The sequence below is a fragment of the Symphalangus syndactylus genome, chromosome 16, assembly GCF_028878055.3.
Source record: "Symphalangus syndactylus isolate Jambi chromosome 16, NHGRI_mSymSyn1-v2.1_pri, whole genome shotgun sequence".
Classification (NCBI taxonomy): Eukaryota; Metazoa; Chordata; class Mammalia; order Primates; family Hylobatidae; genus Symphalangus; species Symphalangus syndactylus.
In genome coordinates, this window is record NC_072438.2 from 25,431,423 (window position 1) to 25,447,797 (window position 16,375).

The 16,375-nt window shown below is 41.3% G+C and overlaps 1 protein-coding gene across 2 annotated transcripts in view; it reads right to left on the reverse strand.

Annotated features, from left to right (window-relative positions):
* The window catches only part of FAM184B (family with sequence similarity 184 member B), a 147,338-nt gene that overhangs the window by 39,938 nt on the left and 91,025 nt on the right, over window positions 1-16,375 (reverse strand). For both annotated transcript variants that reach the window (XM_055246366.1, XM_055246369.2), the window contains exon 8: window positions 1,476-1,573. In XM_055246366.1, the coding sequence (XP_055102341.1) occupies window positions 1,476-1,573 (98 nt within the window). The remainder of the gene's footprint in view (window positions 1-1,475; window positions 1,574-16,375) is intronic.

Below are 16,375 nucleotides of genomic sequence, written 5' to 3' on the forward strand. Positions count from 1 at the left end.
CTCAGCTAATTTTTGTATTTTTTTGTAGAGACGGGGTTTTGCCATGTTGCCTAAGCTGGTCTTGAACTCTTGGGCTCAAGCAGTCCACCTGCCTTGGCCTTCTAAAGTGCTAAGATTACAGACATGAGCCACCATGTCCGGCCTCACATATATCTTTTTTAGGGAAGTGCTTGTTTGAGTATTTTGTCCATTTAAAAAATAGGTTTGTAGCACATGACAAAGATGCCCTCTCTCACTCCTGTTCAACATAGTATTGGAAGTTCTGGCCATGGTAATCAGGCAAGAGAAAGAAATAAAGGAAGAGAGGAAGTCAGACTAGCCCTGTTTGCAGATGACATGATCCTATATCTAGAAAACCCATAGTTTTCTATGCCCAAAAGCTCCTTATGCTGATAAACAACTTCAGCAAAGTCTCAAGATACAAAATTGATGTGCAAAAATCACTAACATTTCTATACATCAACAACATTCAAGCCAAGAGCCAAATCAGGAACACAATCCCATTCACAACTGTCTCTCTCTCTCTCTCACACACACACACACACACTCTAGTTTGTGGCACAGCAATAACACCTGACTCTCACCCAGGAGCCAAGCTCATATAAGTCCCGCTGATATGGTTAGGTTTTGTGTCCCCACCCAAATCTCATCTTGAGTTGTAATCCCCATAATCCCCACGTGTTGAGGGTGGGACTTTGTGGGAGGTGATTGGATCATGGGGGCAGTTTCCCATGAGAACTCACTATCATACTGTTCTCATGATAGTGAGTTTTCATGAGATCTGATGGTTTTATAAGTGTTTGTCATTTCCTCCTACACACACTTTTCTCTCACCTGCCGCCATGTAAGATGTGCCTGCTTCCCCTTCTGGCATGATTGTAAGTTTCCTGAGGCCTCCCCAGCCAAGCAGAATTGTGAGTCAATTAAACCTCCCTCCTTTAGAAATTACCCAGTCTTGGGGGATTCTTTATAGCAGTGTGGAAACGACCTAATATACCCGCAAAGTCTGATAGAGCCAATCATAAGGGTAGCTCATCTATGAGCTAAAAATCTTTGACATTTGGGGCTGTTTGTTAGAGCAGCAATAGCTGACTGACATAGGTGATATAGGTGGGGATTTCCTCGGGATCACAAAGCTTCCTTATATCCCCTAATTAAAGAACACTTGGAAACATAGGGGCAGAGGTTTTGGGCCAGTGCAGGTCTGTATCTTGGACAGGTCTGCTAACTTCTTTGAGCTCCAGGTTCTTAAGCTAAAAAATCGCTTCTCTGGGTTGTTGTAACAATTAAGTAAGACAGTTTATGTGAAGCCCATAGCTGTGCTGAAGACATACAATATATACTTGTTGCCTCCCCAAGCATGCTGCAAGGAGCAGTGATAAATACTTGAGGATAGAATGAATGAATGGATGAATTCTTCCACATCTGAGTCCTCATTCATTGGAGCACTCAGAAGTCTGCATGTCCTCCCGTACCTTTCTTCTTCATCACTGCTGGCTCCTTCTTCAGCTGCTAACTTATCTTGATACTCCTCTCCTCTCGGCGAAGTTTCATCCAGCTTTAAGCATGGATACTAAGGCAAAAAAAAAAAAAGACAAGATGAGCTTAAGTACAGCTTCATGATTCAACCTGTGGCTTATTCAAATCAGAGAGGAGAGGAGAGGGAGCCCCCAGCAACCCACTATTGGTGCCCTGCTTGCAGGGGATGCCAAGACTCGTGATGATGACATGACTAGAACAGTGCCTGGCTTACTATGATCAATGCCAGCCCTGATCCCTGTATCCTGTTTTTCAGTCTATGAAGCATTTCACACTGCTGACAAAACTAAAGCATAAAGAGGGGAAGTAACCTGGCTAGGGTGCCACCATCAGTGAGAAGTGGAAATGAAATATGCAACTGGACAATAGGACCCTGGGGACTGAACTCTTAACCACTTCCTGGTATGGTTCCATGCATAACCCTCAAAGACAGGTCCTTGTTTCCTTGTTAAGCCTGCTGCATGGGGCTGTTGTGAGGACCTGAGAACAATGCTGACTCATGGCTAGTGGTCAGTAAGCGTGAGCGACTGGTGTTACTATTATATCCATTTAACAGTTTGTAGTCTGCTATGTCCCATTAGGTAGAATCAGAAAACATGGAACTTGGTGAATGACCAGAAATGGGGTATGGGAGAAGAATATGAGAATAATGATTAGTTAACAGTGAGGCTTCTGAATATTTTATGAGTTGAGTTTGCTCATGTTATCATTCTCTCCTTCCCACAGAGATACACAGGTGAAAAAGACCTTGTTATTTTGATTTTTCTATTTGTCATAACTACACTGTCCATGAAAACAGTATAAGACAGGGTAGGAACAGATTTGTCTCATGAAATAGTGATAATTGTAACCTGTGCTTTTCACTAACTAGTTGTATGGCCTTGAGCCAGCTTCTTCCCTTTTTTGGACCTGAGTTTCATCAACTGTGAAACAAAGGGGCTGGCCTACATCTGTAGTCAAACTGTGTTCCAGGGATCCTGGGAGGTGTCTCAGGAGTAGGAAGGGCCAGAGCTGAGGCTGGAGGGTAGGGCCTTGGGGTCCCATCCACCCTTGATCTGGAACAAAACTGCTTTGGTTGCCTTTCCACATACTGTATTGTCTATAAAAGGCCATCAATGTCAAGACCAATGAAGACCTCCGCATTGCCAAATCCAGTGGTTGATTCTTGGGTCTGCAGTAACGGGGCCTCCCAGCAGAATTGGAAATATTGATGATACCTTCCTTTATGCAGCCTTCTTTCCTGGGCTTTCTCCTCCCCCCGCCCCGCAATTGCTGCTTCTCAGTCTTCTCTGCTGAAACCTCCTCCTCTTCTGCTTCTCAAACTACCACATGTCCAGAACCAAACTTTTGGTTTTACTCCTCCAAACAACAAGCATGCACCTGGCTCAGGTCTTTGCACTGGCTGTTCCCTCTTCCCTCTGATATTTGCATTCCTTGCTCCCTCACTTCACTCACTGCAACCAGGAGATCGTCCCTGGCTTAAAGCTTAGGCTCTGCTACCAGATGACCCGTGCTTAAATGCCAGATCTTTTACTTATTAATGATTTGACCTTGGGAAAATTACTTAGGTTTTCATGAGGATTAAATGAGCTGATACAATGTAAAGTCCTTAGAACAGTATTAGGTACCTAAGGAACACTCAACACTCAAGTTTATTCCCTGGAATTCTTTTTTTTGAGATGGAATCTCACTCTGTCACCCAGGCTGGTGTGCAGTGGTGCAATTTCAGCTCACTGCAACCTCTGTCTCCCGAGTTCAAGCAATTCTCCTGTCTCAGTCTCCCAAGTAGTTGGGACTGCAGGTGCATGCCACCGTGCCTGGTTAATTTTTTTTTTTTTTTTTTGGTATTTTTAGTACAGACGGGGTTTCACCATGTTGCCCAGGCTGGTCTCGAACTCCTGGGCTCAGGTGATCTGCCCACCTCCGCCTCCCAAAGTGCTGGGATTACAGACGCAAGTCACCATGCCTGGACTCCCAGGGATTTTTGTTCCCTGGACACCTCTATAATCTCACCCCCTCTCACTCGCTTTTCCTCACCTTGCTCTATGTTTTTCTCACAGTACATATCACGGCCTAACGTTGACTTGACCACTTTTTAATTATCTGTTTCCCTCACTGGAAGGTAAGCTCCATGAGGGCAGGGGCTTTGCTCACCTGTTTCCCTGATGCCTAGAACAGTGTGTGGCACATGCGAGTCATTACTAAATGAATAAACACAAATATGTCACGGGCCACTCCAGATAGCAGGGGGACCACTCTCTCCCATACTTGCCCTACACCCACTTTTGTTGTTGTTTTTTTGTTGTTGTTGTTTTGTTTTATGATATAAGATTTCACTGTCACCCAGGGTAGAGTACAGTTGCAAAATCACGGCTCACTGGAGCCTCGATTTCTGAGGCTCAAGCGATCCTCCCGCCTCAGCCTCCCAAATAGCTGGGACTACAGGTATATACCCACCATGCCTGGGTACTTTTTACATTCCCTGTAGACACAGGGTCTTGCTATGTTGCCTAGGCTGGTCTCAAACTCCTGGGCTCAAGTGATCCTCCTGCCTCAGCCTCCCAAAGTTGTCATATTACAGGCATAAGCCACAGCACCCACCCTTCCCCCACTTTACATCCCATGGAGAGAAGGGCCTGGGATTGCTGCATTGTGATGAAAATCCCCTGGACATGTGGCTGGAGGGTGGCATGTGGAGATGGCTGTCACCCAAACCTTGAGTGTTTTCCTGCTCTGTTTTAGAAGAAGCCCTTTCCCTTTGTGCCTTTATGATTCATAAGTTCAAGTTCTGTTTAAATCATTTGCATTGCCTCTAAATGTAGCAGAATACCATGTGATGCCCACTTCCAGAGAATCAGCATGGAGCTGGCACTTGGGAACCCACTGCCCACTGTGCCCAGGGGGACCTGTCCTGGGGCACTCCAAAGTGATGGCCTGAGAGAGAGTAAACATCTGCTCTGCCTCGTGCAGCTTTTCTCCCTAAGCCCTTATCTTCCCCCTGGGGTGGATATGTTCTGAGTTAACTCTGCTAAGCCAGAGCTACACTTCCCGGGACTTTCTTCCCTGCATACTCTGGACCATGTGACTTTGCATACAATGTGGAAGATGGAAGCGAAGCAGCAGTCATTCCTTGTTACGCTTGGATGCTTGAATGCAGGGCACCTGGTGCTGTTGCAGCTCACACATGTCATTGTTGATCTGCTGGCTCACCTTACTGGCCAGGGCAGGTTTTGGGCTATCAGCTCCTTTAGCTCTTGCTGGTTTCTCTTTTAGTTCTTTCTATCCTGGGACTGTGTGTACAGCTCCTGGGGCAGCAGCCAGGCCTGAAGCTCCTCCCACACCTGCCAGATCCTCCTCAGGGTTCTCCCTATCCCCAGGTAGGTGCATGTCTAGCTCCATGATGAAGGATGCCTGATTCTCCTACAGGTCACCTGCATTTGCAAAGGTGGAGCCTTGTTGGCTTTAGATACTGACACGGTTCAAGCCCAGCCTTGTGGGCTGCAGTTCGTTCTTGATCTTCCTCACTTCACTTCTGTCCTTCTTTCCTTCCAGCGGCCTGCCCTGCTGACTTTAGGCCCACTACCAGGTAAAGAAGCAACAGTTGAACATAAAGTGTTTAGTTGGCTCCTTCAATTATGCTAGGTCAGTTCCTAAATTTAATCTCATATCCTATATCATTCTTAGTAGCTTGTTTCTGTGATCAAATCCTAATTGATGCACCCTTTAATCTCCAGATCCTACTTATTCTTCAAGGCCCTATTCAACTGTTACTTCCTCATGAAGGCTTCACAATCTCTTTTGTTGCAATTACACCTTCTCCTCTTGAAGTTCCCATAGCAATTTTTTTGCTACCACAATTTTCTTTCTGTTGTTGTTTTTTGTTTTGTTTTTGAGACGGAGTCTTGCTCTGTCACCCAGGCTGGAGTGCAGTGGTGTGATCTAGGCTCACTGCAATTTCCACCTCCTGTGTTCAAGTGAGTCTCCTGCCTCAGCCTCCCAAGTAGCTGGGACTACAGGCATGTGACAACACGCCTGGCTAATTTTTTTATTTTTTTGAGTAGAGACGGGGTTTTACCGTGTTGGCCAGGCTGGTCTCGAACTCCTGACCTCAAGTGATCCACCTGCCTTGGCCTCCCAAAGTGCTGGGATTACAGGCGTGAGCCACCGCACCGGCCTTGCTACCACAATTTTCTTACAGATACTTATTGATCACTTACTATGTGCCAGGCATTGTTTTAGGAACACATGAATAAACAAAACAACAAAAGTTTTTCTGCCTTGTACTGTTATAGGAGCATTTTCTTTCTCCCTTCCTAAACATAAGTGAATGTAAAAGTAATCCCAGAGATAGTTTTTAAAATGTTATAAGCCCTACAGCTAGGGACTGAGAACCTGCAGCACAGCGATTTTTCATAGGCTGATTCCTCCCTCTTTACTCTATGTAACTAGAAACTAAAGTCAAGCTGTTTGACATGAACTGGTAACAGGGCCCAGTGAGGTTGGTTCATTGTCGTGTATTTTCAAACATGTTGTGACTAAACAGATTATAACCTACATGTGAACCAGAGGCTAAAAGTTCCTCCTATGCCTCCTAGTTTCAGGTATTTTGGGCATAAAAAATATCTCAGAGATCTCTAATTCCCACAAAGCCCGGCAGTAAATATCATAGTCTAGAAGCAAAACAGCTTTGTGAGTTACCTGCCATAAATTCAGGTTCTGTATAAACCTGGGGAAATTGCATGGTGAACATGGAAGAAAAATAGATAATCAGATGAGCATATGTACTATTACAATATAAATACATAAATGATGTATGATTAATTAGGTCCAGGTCTCAAAAGGAAAATTCAAGGTTACAAAGAAATTTTGTTCAATAGAAAGAACAAAATATGTTGGCAAAACGATTCTAATGAGACCAGTAGTCAGGACAAACGTGAACTGGCTAAGTTCTACAGGGAGAGCTCTTCTAATAAAAGGAATTGTTCACTAAAATGCTATCATAATGAAGCTATAGCCCTCTAACGACAGAGCCTGAAAACATAAGGCAAAATGTGTATGTCTGTAGTGAGAAATGGGAAAATTTATAATGCGAGATTTTAATATACATCTCCCAGAAACTGATGCCTTAAGCAGACAAAATGAGCTAGGATGAGGAAGATTCGAACAAGATCAGCAAGCTAAACCTAATAGCTAAAAAAATAAACCAATACCTACTAACATTTATGTGAGGTCATATAGTGAATATATCCCAGAGCCAGGATTCAAATATACATGATTTACTACCATATCAAGAATATATGCTTTTTTCCCTATCTATAGGAACTATTTAAAATTGACCCTGAATTGGTCTACAAAGCAAATCTCAACCCAGTTCAAAGTGCTCACATTTTACAGACTGTGTTATCTGATGACATTGCAAGAACATTAGAAAGCAATCAGAAGGTAAGTTTAAAAGAATCAGATAAACTTTAAAGATCAGACATACACTTAGAGGGAAATTTATAGCTTTAAATGTATTAATTAGTATTTAAATGTATTCATTAGAAAACAGTCAAGAATTTAGAAAATGAACAAATGAATAAATCCAAAGTAAGTAGAAGAAAAGAGAAATAAAAGACAAAACAAATGAAATAGAAAAAACACATCTGACCAACACATCTAAAAGCTGGCTTTTGAAAAGATGCATCAAACTTCTGGCAAGCCTGATCAGGGAAAAGGGGAGAAAAAAATTTAAAGCAACATGAATAATGGACAAGGATCTCATGACAGTTATTAGAGATTAAAAAGAATTCCAAATGTACTCTGAGACAACACAGAGCCTGTGAAAGGGAATCTGCAGGATGTAATTTCTGGGCCACTTTATTGACCATAGCTATATTTAAAGTAGTCCTGGGCAGGAGTCCAGAAAGAGGAGAGGACTGAAAACACTAAAAGGGCTGATGCACCCAGATGACAACACTGGCTCGCTGTCTCCCTCTCCCTCTCCCTCTCTCTCTTTCTCTCTTTCTTTTTTTGAGACGGTCTCCCTCTGTTGCCCAGGCTGCAGTGTAGCGGCATGATCTCAGCTCACTGCAACCTCCCTGCCTCGGGCTCCCGTGATTCTCCTGCCTCAGCCTGCCGAATACCTGGGATTGCAGGCACACACCACCACGCCTGGCTGGTTTTTGTATTTTTGGTGGAGACGGGGTTTCGCCATGTTGGCCAGGCTGGTCTTCAACTCCTGACCTTGAGTGATATGCCCGCCTCGGCCTCCCGAAGTGCTGGGATTACAGACGGAGTCTCGCTCACTCAATGCTCAATGTTGCCCAGGCTGGAGTGCAGTGGCCTGATCTAGGCTCGCTACAACCTCCACCTCCCAGCCGCCTGCCTTGGCCTCCCAAAGTGCTAAGATTACAGCCTCTGCCCGGCCGCCACCCTGTCTTGGAAGTGAGGAGCGTCTCTGCCTGGCCGCCCATCGTCTGGGATGTGAGGAGCGCCTCTGCCCGGCCGCCCCGTCTAGGAAGTGAGGAGCGCCTCTGCCTGGCCGCTGTGCAACCTTCCAAGGGTGAAGTGACAGCCTTTCTACAGGTGTACCCAACAGCTCCGAAGAGACAGCGACCATCGAGAACGGGTCATGATGACGATGGCGGTTTTGTCAAAAAGAAAAGGGGGAAATGTGGGGAAAAGAAAGAAAGATCAGATTGTTACTGTGTCTGTGTAGAAAGAAGTAGACATAGGTGACTCCATTTTGTTCTGTACTAAGAAAAATTCTTCTGCCTTGGGATGCTATTAATCTATAACCTTACCCCCAACCCCGTGCTCTCTGAAACATGTGCTGTGTCAACTCAGGGTTAAATGGATTAAGGGCTGTGCAAGATGTGCTTTGTTAAACAGATGCTTGAAGGCAGCTGCTCATTAAGAGTCATTACCACTCCCTAATCTCAAGTACCCAGGGACACAAACACTGTGGAAGGCCACAGGGACCTCTGCCTAGGAAAGCCAGAGACCTTTGTTCACGTGTTTATCTGCTGACCTTCTCTCCGCTATTATCCTATGACCCTGCCACATGCCCCTCTCTGAGAAACACCCAAGAATGATCAATAAATACTAAGGGAACTCAGAAAAAAAAAAAAGAAATTAACCTAATAGCTTAATTTATGTACAAATGCATTGTTTTTCTGCTTCATTAAGTATACCAAGACTTTACAACATTTCTTTTTACAATAGCATAGCTAGGCAAACAATGAACAATAGTTAATAGAACATGAAAGTTTAAAAATGACCTAACAATCTACACTCCTACCTGTTAAGCACAAGTTGATACAACAAATATTTTAGCATTTATCATTAGTAGCTGTAAATATTTTCTTTTCTTTTTTTTTTTTTTTTTTGAGACGGAGTCTCGCTCTGTCACCCAGGCTGGAGTGCAGTGGCGCAATCTCGGCTCACTGCAAGCTCCGCCTCCCGGGTTCACGCCATTCTCCTGCCTCAGCCTCTCCGAGTAGCTGGGACTACAGGCGCCCACCACCATGCCTGGCTAATTTTTTGTATTTTTAGTAGAGATGGGGTTTCACGGTGGTCTCATCTCCTGACCTCGTGATCCGCCTACCTCGGCCTCCCAAAGTGCTGGGATTACAAGTGTGAGCCACCACGCCCGGCCAGTAGCTGTAAATATTTTCATGGGAAGTGATTGTCATTGCTTATCTGGAGTAATTATCTTGCAATCTTGATAGTATTTAGTGGCAGAAAGGTTTTCTGATGATTCAACATAAAATTCTGTTGCATGTTAAAAAAAAAAAACAACACTGGCTCCCAGCTACACTGCATTTGTCTATTTCTATACATTATCTCATGGATGCATATGGCTCTATGAAGTAGCCAGGAAAGGCACTGCCATCTTTGGTTTACAGATGGGGAATTAAATTGGAGAAGTCCAGCCATTTGCCTCAGGTCTCATGGCCACTGGAGCGTGGCACAAAAACTAGAACCCTGTGTTTTCTGACTCCCATCCACATAATTCCATGTCACTGCACTGACACTCAGCTGTGCTGTGTTGACATGATTGTCACCTACCAGCATCAAAGCCTAACTGGATGTGAGTTCAAACCATGTTGTGCAAATACCAAGTATCTGAAAAACTGCAACTAAAAAATCAACCTGAGAGGAGTAATGTCAGCAACATGGCAGAAGGAAGTCCTGATCCCTTTTTTCCCCAATAAGCATATCAATTCAGCAATAACTCATGTACATATTCCCTTTGTAAAAAATCAGAAACTAATCAAAAAGCTCCTGCACCCCAGGAGAATGCAAAACCAGACTCACCAAAGCTGGTAGGGAGATTCAGAACACACTCTTGCCAAAGATGCTGCCCCTGGTGAAGTACCATATGATCATGAAGAGACCTCCTACACCAGCTTTAACCAGAGGAGGAAAGGAGTTAATTGGCATGTCTAGCACCCCAACTTTTCTAAGGGGGATGTCCCTAGAGGGCTAGCTTTTGTCTTGCTGCTGTTGGAGCTCTATAGGGTCCATCACAGTCTAGCCACTTGGAGGAGAATGGAGGTGGAAACTTGGGCTGGTAGATACCATAGCTCCTCCTTGGCTCAGTGCAGAGTGAGCAAATGAAAACCACAGCTTCCTGCTTCTTACTAGGAGGAAATGAGTTGGTAGAGACCCCCATTACCTGGCCAGGCTCATTAATGGAGGATTCTCTTGTACAAGATCAGCCTGGGAAGACTGGGAGAGGTGATTGCTTTGTCTAATGCATGGACACCAACACAGAGAGTCAAAGAAACTAAAAATCAGGCAAAGATGTTCCAAACAAAAGAACAAGATAAATCTCCATAAATTCACCCTAATGAAATAGTTATATGATTTACCTGATGGAGAATAAAAATAACTCTGATAGAGTTGCTTACCAAGATAAAGAGAATAATGAATGAACAAAGTGAGAATTTCAACAAAGAGAGGAAATATTTTTAAAGTAACAGAAGAAATCATGGACCTGAAAACAATAACACAATAACTGAAATGAAAATTCACTAGAGGAATTTAATAGAAAACTATGTCAAGCAGAAGAAAGGATTAGTAAACTCAAAGACAGGTCACTGGAAATAATTCAGTCAAAGATGCAAAAAGAAAAAAGAAGAGAGAAAGGACAAGAAGGATTATTTAAAGATAATGACTAAGAAGTTCCCAAATCTGGAAAAGGAAATAAGCATGCAGATCCAAGAAGCCCTAAATACATCAGATAAGATGAACCCAAAGAACCATACTGAGACAGATAATCAAATTGTCAAAGGTCAAAGACATAAAATTTTGAAAGCAGCAAGAGAAAAGCTATTTGTCACATATAAGAGAACCCCCTCATAAGACAATGAACATTTTCCAGCAGAAACATTGCAGGCCAGAAGAGAATGGGATGATATATTCAAAGTGCCAAAAAAAAAATGTCAACTAAGAATACTATACCTGGGAAAACCCTCCTTCAAAAATAAAAGAAAGTTTGACTTTCTCTCGACTGATTTGGATGCCCTTTATTTCTTTCTCTTATCTGATTGCTCTGGTTAGGACTTCTAGTACTACACTGATGAGGAGTGATGATAGTGGGCTTTCTTGTCTTGTTCTAGCTCTCAGAGGGAATACTTTCAACTTTTTCCCATTCTACTGAATTTTTTCCATTCAGTAGAATGTGGGTTTGTCATAGATGGCTTTTATTGCATTGAGATATGTCCTTTGTATGCCAATTTTGCTGAGAGTTTTAATCATAAAGGTATGCTGGATTTTGTCAAATGTTTTTTCTGCATCTATTGAGATGATCATGTGATTTTTGGTTTTAATTCTGTTTATGTGGTGTATCACATTTATTTACTTGCATAGGTTAAACCATCCCTGCATCCCTGGTATGAAATCCACTTGATCATGGCGAATCATCTTTTTGATATGTTGTTGGATTTGGTTAGCTAGTATTTTGTTAAGGATTTTTAGCATCTATGTTCAACAGGGATATTGGTCTGTAGTTTTCTTTTTTTGTTATGTCCTTTCCCAGTTTTGGCATTAGGGTGATACTGGCTTCATAGAATGATTTAGGGAGGGCTCCCTCTTCCTCTATCTTGCAGAATAGTGTCAATAGGATTGGTACCAATAAGGAACAGTCAGCAGAGTAAATAGACAACCCACAGAATGGGAGAAAATCTTCACAATCTATACATCTGACAAAGGACTAATATCCAGAATCTATAATGAACTCAAACAAATTAGCAAGAGAAAAACAAACAATCCCACCAAAAAGTGGGCTAAGGACATGAATAGACAATTCTCAAAAGAAGATATACAAGTGGCCAACAAACCTATGAAAAAATGCTCAAAATCACTAATGATCAGGGAAATGCTAATCAAAACCACAATGTGATACCACCTTATTCCTGCAAGAATGGCCATTAAAAAAAATAGATATTGGTGTAGATGCAATGAACAGGGAACACTTCTACCCTGCTGGTGGGAATGTAAACTAGTACAACCACTATGGAAAACAGTGTGGAGATTCCTCAAGGAACTAAAACTAGGAACTACAGTTTGATCCAGCAATCCCACTACGGGGTATCTACTCCGAGGAAAAGAAGTCATTACATGAAAAAGGTACTTGCACAGGCATGTTTATAGCAGCACAGTTTGCAATTGCAAAAATGTGGAACCAACCCAAATGCTCATCAATCAACGAGCAGATAAAGAAACTCTGGTATATATATACATTGGAATATTACTCAGCCATAGAAAGGATGAATTAATGGCATTTGCAGTGACCTGGATGAGATTGGAGATATTATTCTAAGTGAAATAACTCAGGAATGGAAAACGAAACATCATATGTTCTCACTCATAAGTGGGAGCTAAGCTATGATGATGCAAAGGCATAAGAATGACACAATGGACTTTGGAGACTCAGGAGGAAAGGGTGGGAAGGGGGTAAGGGATAAAAGACTACAAACTGAGTGCAGTGTATATTGCTCAGGTGATCAGTGTACCAAAATCTCATAAATCATTGCTAAAGAACTTACTCATGTAAACAAACACCACCTGTTCACCAATAACCTATGGAAATACAAAAAAATTTAAAACAACAAAAACAAACAAAAATAAATGAAAGATTTTCCCAGACAAACAAAAGTGGAGGGAGTTCTTCATCACTAGACCTGTCTTACAAGAAATGCTAAAAGGATTTATTCAAGTTGAAATGAAAGGATGCTAAACAGCAACAGGGTAGCCTAAAAGTATGAAACTCATTAGAAAAGGTAAATATATAGGCAAATATAGAACTATATTACTGTAATGGTAGTGTGCAAATCACTTTTAATTCTAGCATAAAAGTTAAAAGACAAAAGTATTAATAATTACAAACATACCTCAGAGATATTGTAGGTTCAGTTCCAGACTACCACAATAAAGCAAATACTGCAATAAAGCAAAGACACACAACTTTTTTTGTTTCCCTATACACATAAAAGTTATGTTTACACTATACTATAGTTTATTAAGTGTGCAATAACCTTATGTCTAAAAATACATACCTAAATTTAAAGATACTATTTTGCTAAAAAATGCTAACAATCACCTGAGCCTTCAGTGAGTTGTAATCTTTTTGCTGTAAAGGGTCTTGCTTCAATGTTGATGGCTGCTGACTGATCAGAATGGTCATTGCTGAAGGCTGGGGCAGCTGTGGCAATTTCTTAAAATAAGATAACAATGAAGTTTGCCACATAGCTTGACTCTGTCTTTCACAAAAGATTTCTCTGTAGCATACAATACTGTTTGACACCATTTTGCTCACAGTAGAACTTCTTTAAAAATTGGAGGCAATTCTCTCAAACTGTCACTGATCTATTAAGTAAGTTCATGTAATATTCTAAATCCTTTCTTGTTATTTTAACAATGCTCACAGAAGTCTCATCAGGAGTAAATTTCAACTGAAGAGACCACTTTCTTTGATCATTTCTAAGAAGCAACTCCTCAACCATTGAAGTTCTATCATGAGATTGCAGCAATTCAGTCACATCATCAGGCTTTACATTTCATTCTAGTTCTCTGTCTCTACATAGTTACTTGCTCATCTGAAATCTTGAACCCCTCCAAGTCATCCATGAGGGTTGGAATCAATTTCTTTCAAACTCTTATTGTTGTTTTTTATCTCCTCCCATAAATCATGAATCATGAATATTCTTAATGGTTTCTAGAGTGGTGAATGCTTTCCAGAAGGTTTTCAATGGGCTTTGCCCAGATCCTTCAGGAGAACCACTATCTATGGCAGCTATAACCTTATGAAATGAAATATATTTCTTTTTTTTCACCCTGTCTTATTGTGCTAAGAAATCTACTTCCTAAATAATAAGACTTCAAAGGAGAAATTATTCCTTGATCTATGAGCTACAGAATGAGTATTGTGTCAGCAGGCATGAAAACAACATTACTCTCCTTGTACCTCTTCATCAGTGCTCTTGAGTGACCAGGTGGTCAGTGAGCAGTAATATTTTAAAAGGAATCTTTTTTTTCTGAGCAGTAAGTCTCAACACCGGTCTTGAAAAAACAGATGTGCTATCATACAGGCTTTATTGCTCTACTTATAAAGCACAAGTAGAGTAGACTTCACACAATTCTTAAGGCCTCTAGAATTTTTGAAATGATAAATGGTCATTGGCTTTAACTTAAAGTTACTAGCTTTATTATCTCCTAACAAGAGAGTCAGCCTGTCCTTTGAAGCTTTGGAGCCAGGCATTGACTTTTCCTCTCTAGCTATGAAAGTCTAGATGGCATCTTCTAATATAAGGCTGTTTTGTCTACACTGAAAATCTGTTGTTTAAGTTAGCCATTTTCATCAATGATCTTAGCTAGATCTTCTGGATAACTTGCTGCAGCTTCTCCATCAGCGCTTGCTGCTTGTTATGTTATAGAGATGGCTTGTTTCCTTAAACCTCATGAAACGACCTCTGCTAGCTTCCAACTTTTCTTCTGCAGCCTCCTTGCCTCTCTCTGGCTTCATAGAATTGAAGAGAATTAGGGCCTTGCTCGGGATTAGGCTTTACATTGAGGGAACATTGTGGCTGGTTTGATCTTCTATCTAGACAACTAAAACTTTCTCCTTATCAGCAGTAGGGTTGTTTTGCTTTCTTATTACTCATGTGTTACTGGAGTAGCACTATTCATTTCTTTCAATAACTTTTCCTTTGCATTCACAACTTCGCTAACTATTCAGCACAAGATGCCTAGCTTAGGCCTGTCTCAAAGTTTTTGACATGCCTTCCTTGCTATGCTTAATTATTTCTAGTTTTTGATTTAACATGAGATATGCAACTCTTCCTTTCACATGAACACTTAGAGGCCATTCTAGTATTGTTAATTGGCCTAACTGCAATATTGTGTTTCAGTGAACAGGGAGGTCCAAGGATAGAGAGGGAAAGAGGTGAACAGCTGGTTCTGGAACACAACCAGAACACATACAACATTTATTAAGTTCACCATCTTCTATGGGCATGGTTTGTGGTGCCCCAAAACAATTACAATAGCAACATGAAAGATCACTGATCACAGATCACCTTATCAGATATAATAAGAATAATAAATTTTGAAATATTGTGAGAATTAACAAAATGTGACACAGAGACACAAAGTGTATTTTTTAATTAAGGTACACATATTTTTATAAATAATGCTATTACACACTTAATATACTGTAGTATAGTGTAAACATAACTTTTACATGTATTGGGAAACCAATAAATTTGTGCAACTTGCTTTATTCAATATTTACTTTATTGTGGTGATCTAGAACTGAATTTGCAATATCTCCAAGGTATGCCTTCATAATGGAGCTGAAAAATTCCTATTGCCTAATGATGACATAGCCATTGTAAAGATGTAGTGTTAAATGTTATCTTTTCTATGTTTAGCTACTTTAGGATACATAAATATTTACCCTTGTGTTACAACTGCCCATATATTTTGTACAGTAATATGCTGTACAGGCTTGTAGCCTAACAGCAAAAAGCTACAGCATATAGCCAAGGTGTGTAGTGGGCTATGCAATCTAGGTTCGTGTAAATGCACTCTATAATGTTCTCACAATAACAAAATCGCCTAACAACCCATTTCTCAGAATGTATCATCGTCATTAAGTGACACACAACTGTATTTCACAATTGAACTTGACCATGGAGATCAATAAATAGTTGGCTGAATGAGTGCTTTTTTTTAAGATAAGGTCTGTGGCTCTGTTGCCAGGCTGGAGTACAGTGGCACAATCTCAGCTAACTGCAACCTCTGCCTCCTGGGCTCAAGCTATCTTCCCACCTCAGCCTCCCAAGTAGCTGGGACTACAGGTACACACCACCATGCCCTTCTAATTTTTGTATTTTTTGTAGAGATGGGGTTTTGCCATGTTGCCCAGGCTAGTCTCAAATTCCTGACCTCAAGTGATCTGCCCACACTGACCTCCGAAAGTGTTAGGATTACAGGCATAAGCCACTGCACCCAGCCTGAATGAGCACTTTCAAGTCCAGCAATACTTGTTTCAATTGCTATTATGAACACCTTTACATGCATAAACTAGAAAACCTAGAGGAGATGGATAAATTCCTGGAAATATACAACTCTTCTAGATCAAACCAGGAAGAAATAGAAACTCTGAACAGGCCAATAACAAGCAGCGAGACTGAAATGGTAAAAAAAATTGCCAAAGAAAGTCAAGGACCAGATAGATTCACAGCTGAATTCTATCAGACATTCAAAGAAGAATCATATTAATCCTATTGACAATATTCTACAAGATAGAGAAAGAGGGAACCCTTCCTAAATCATTCTATGAAGC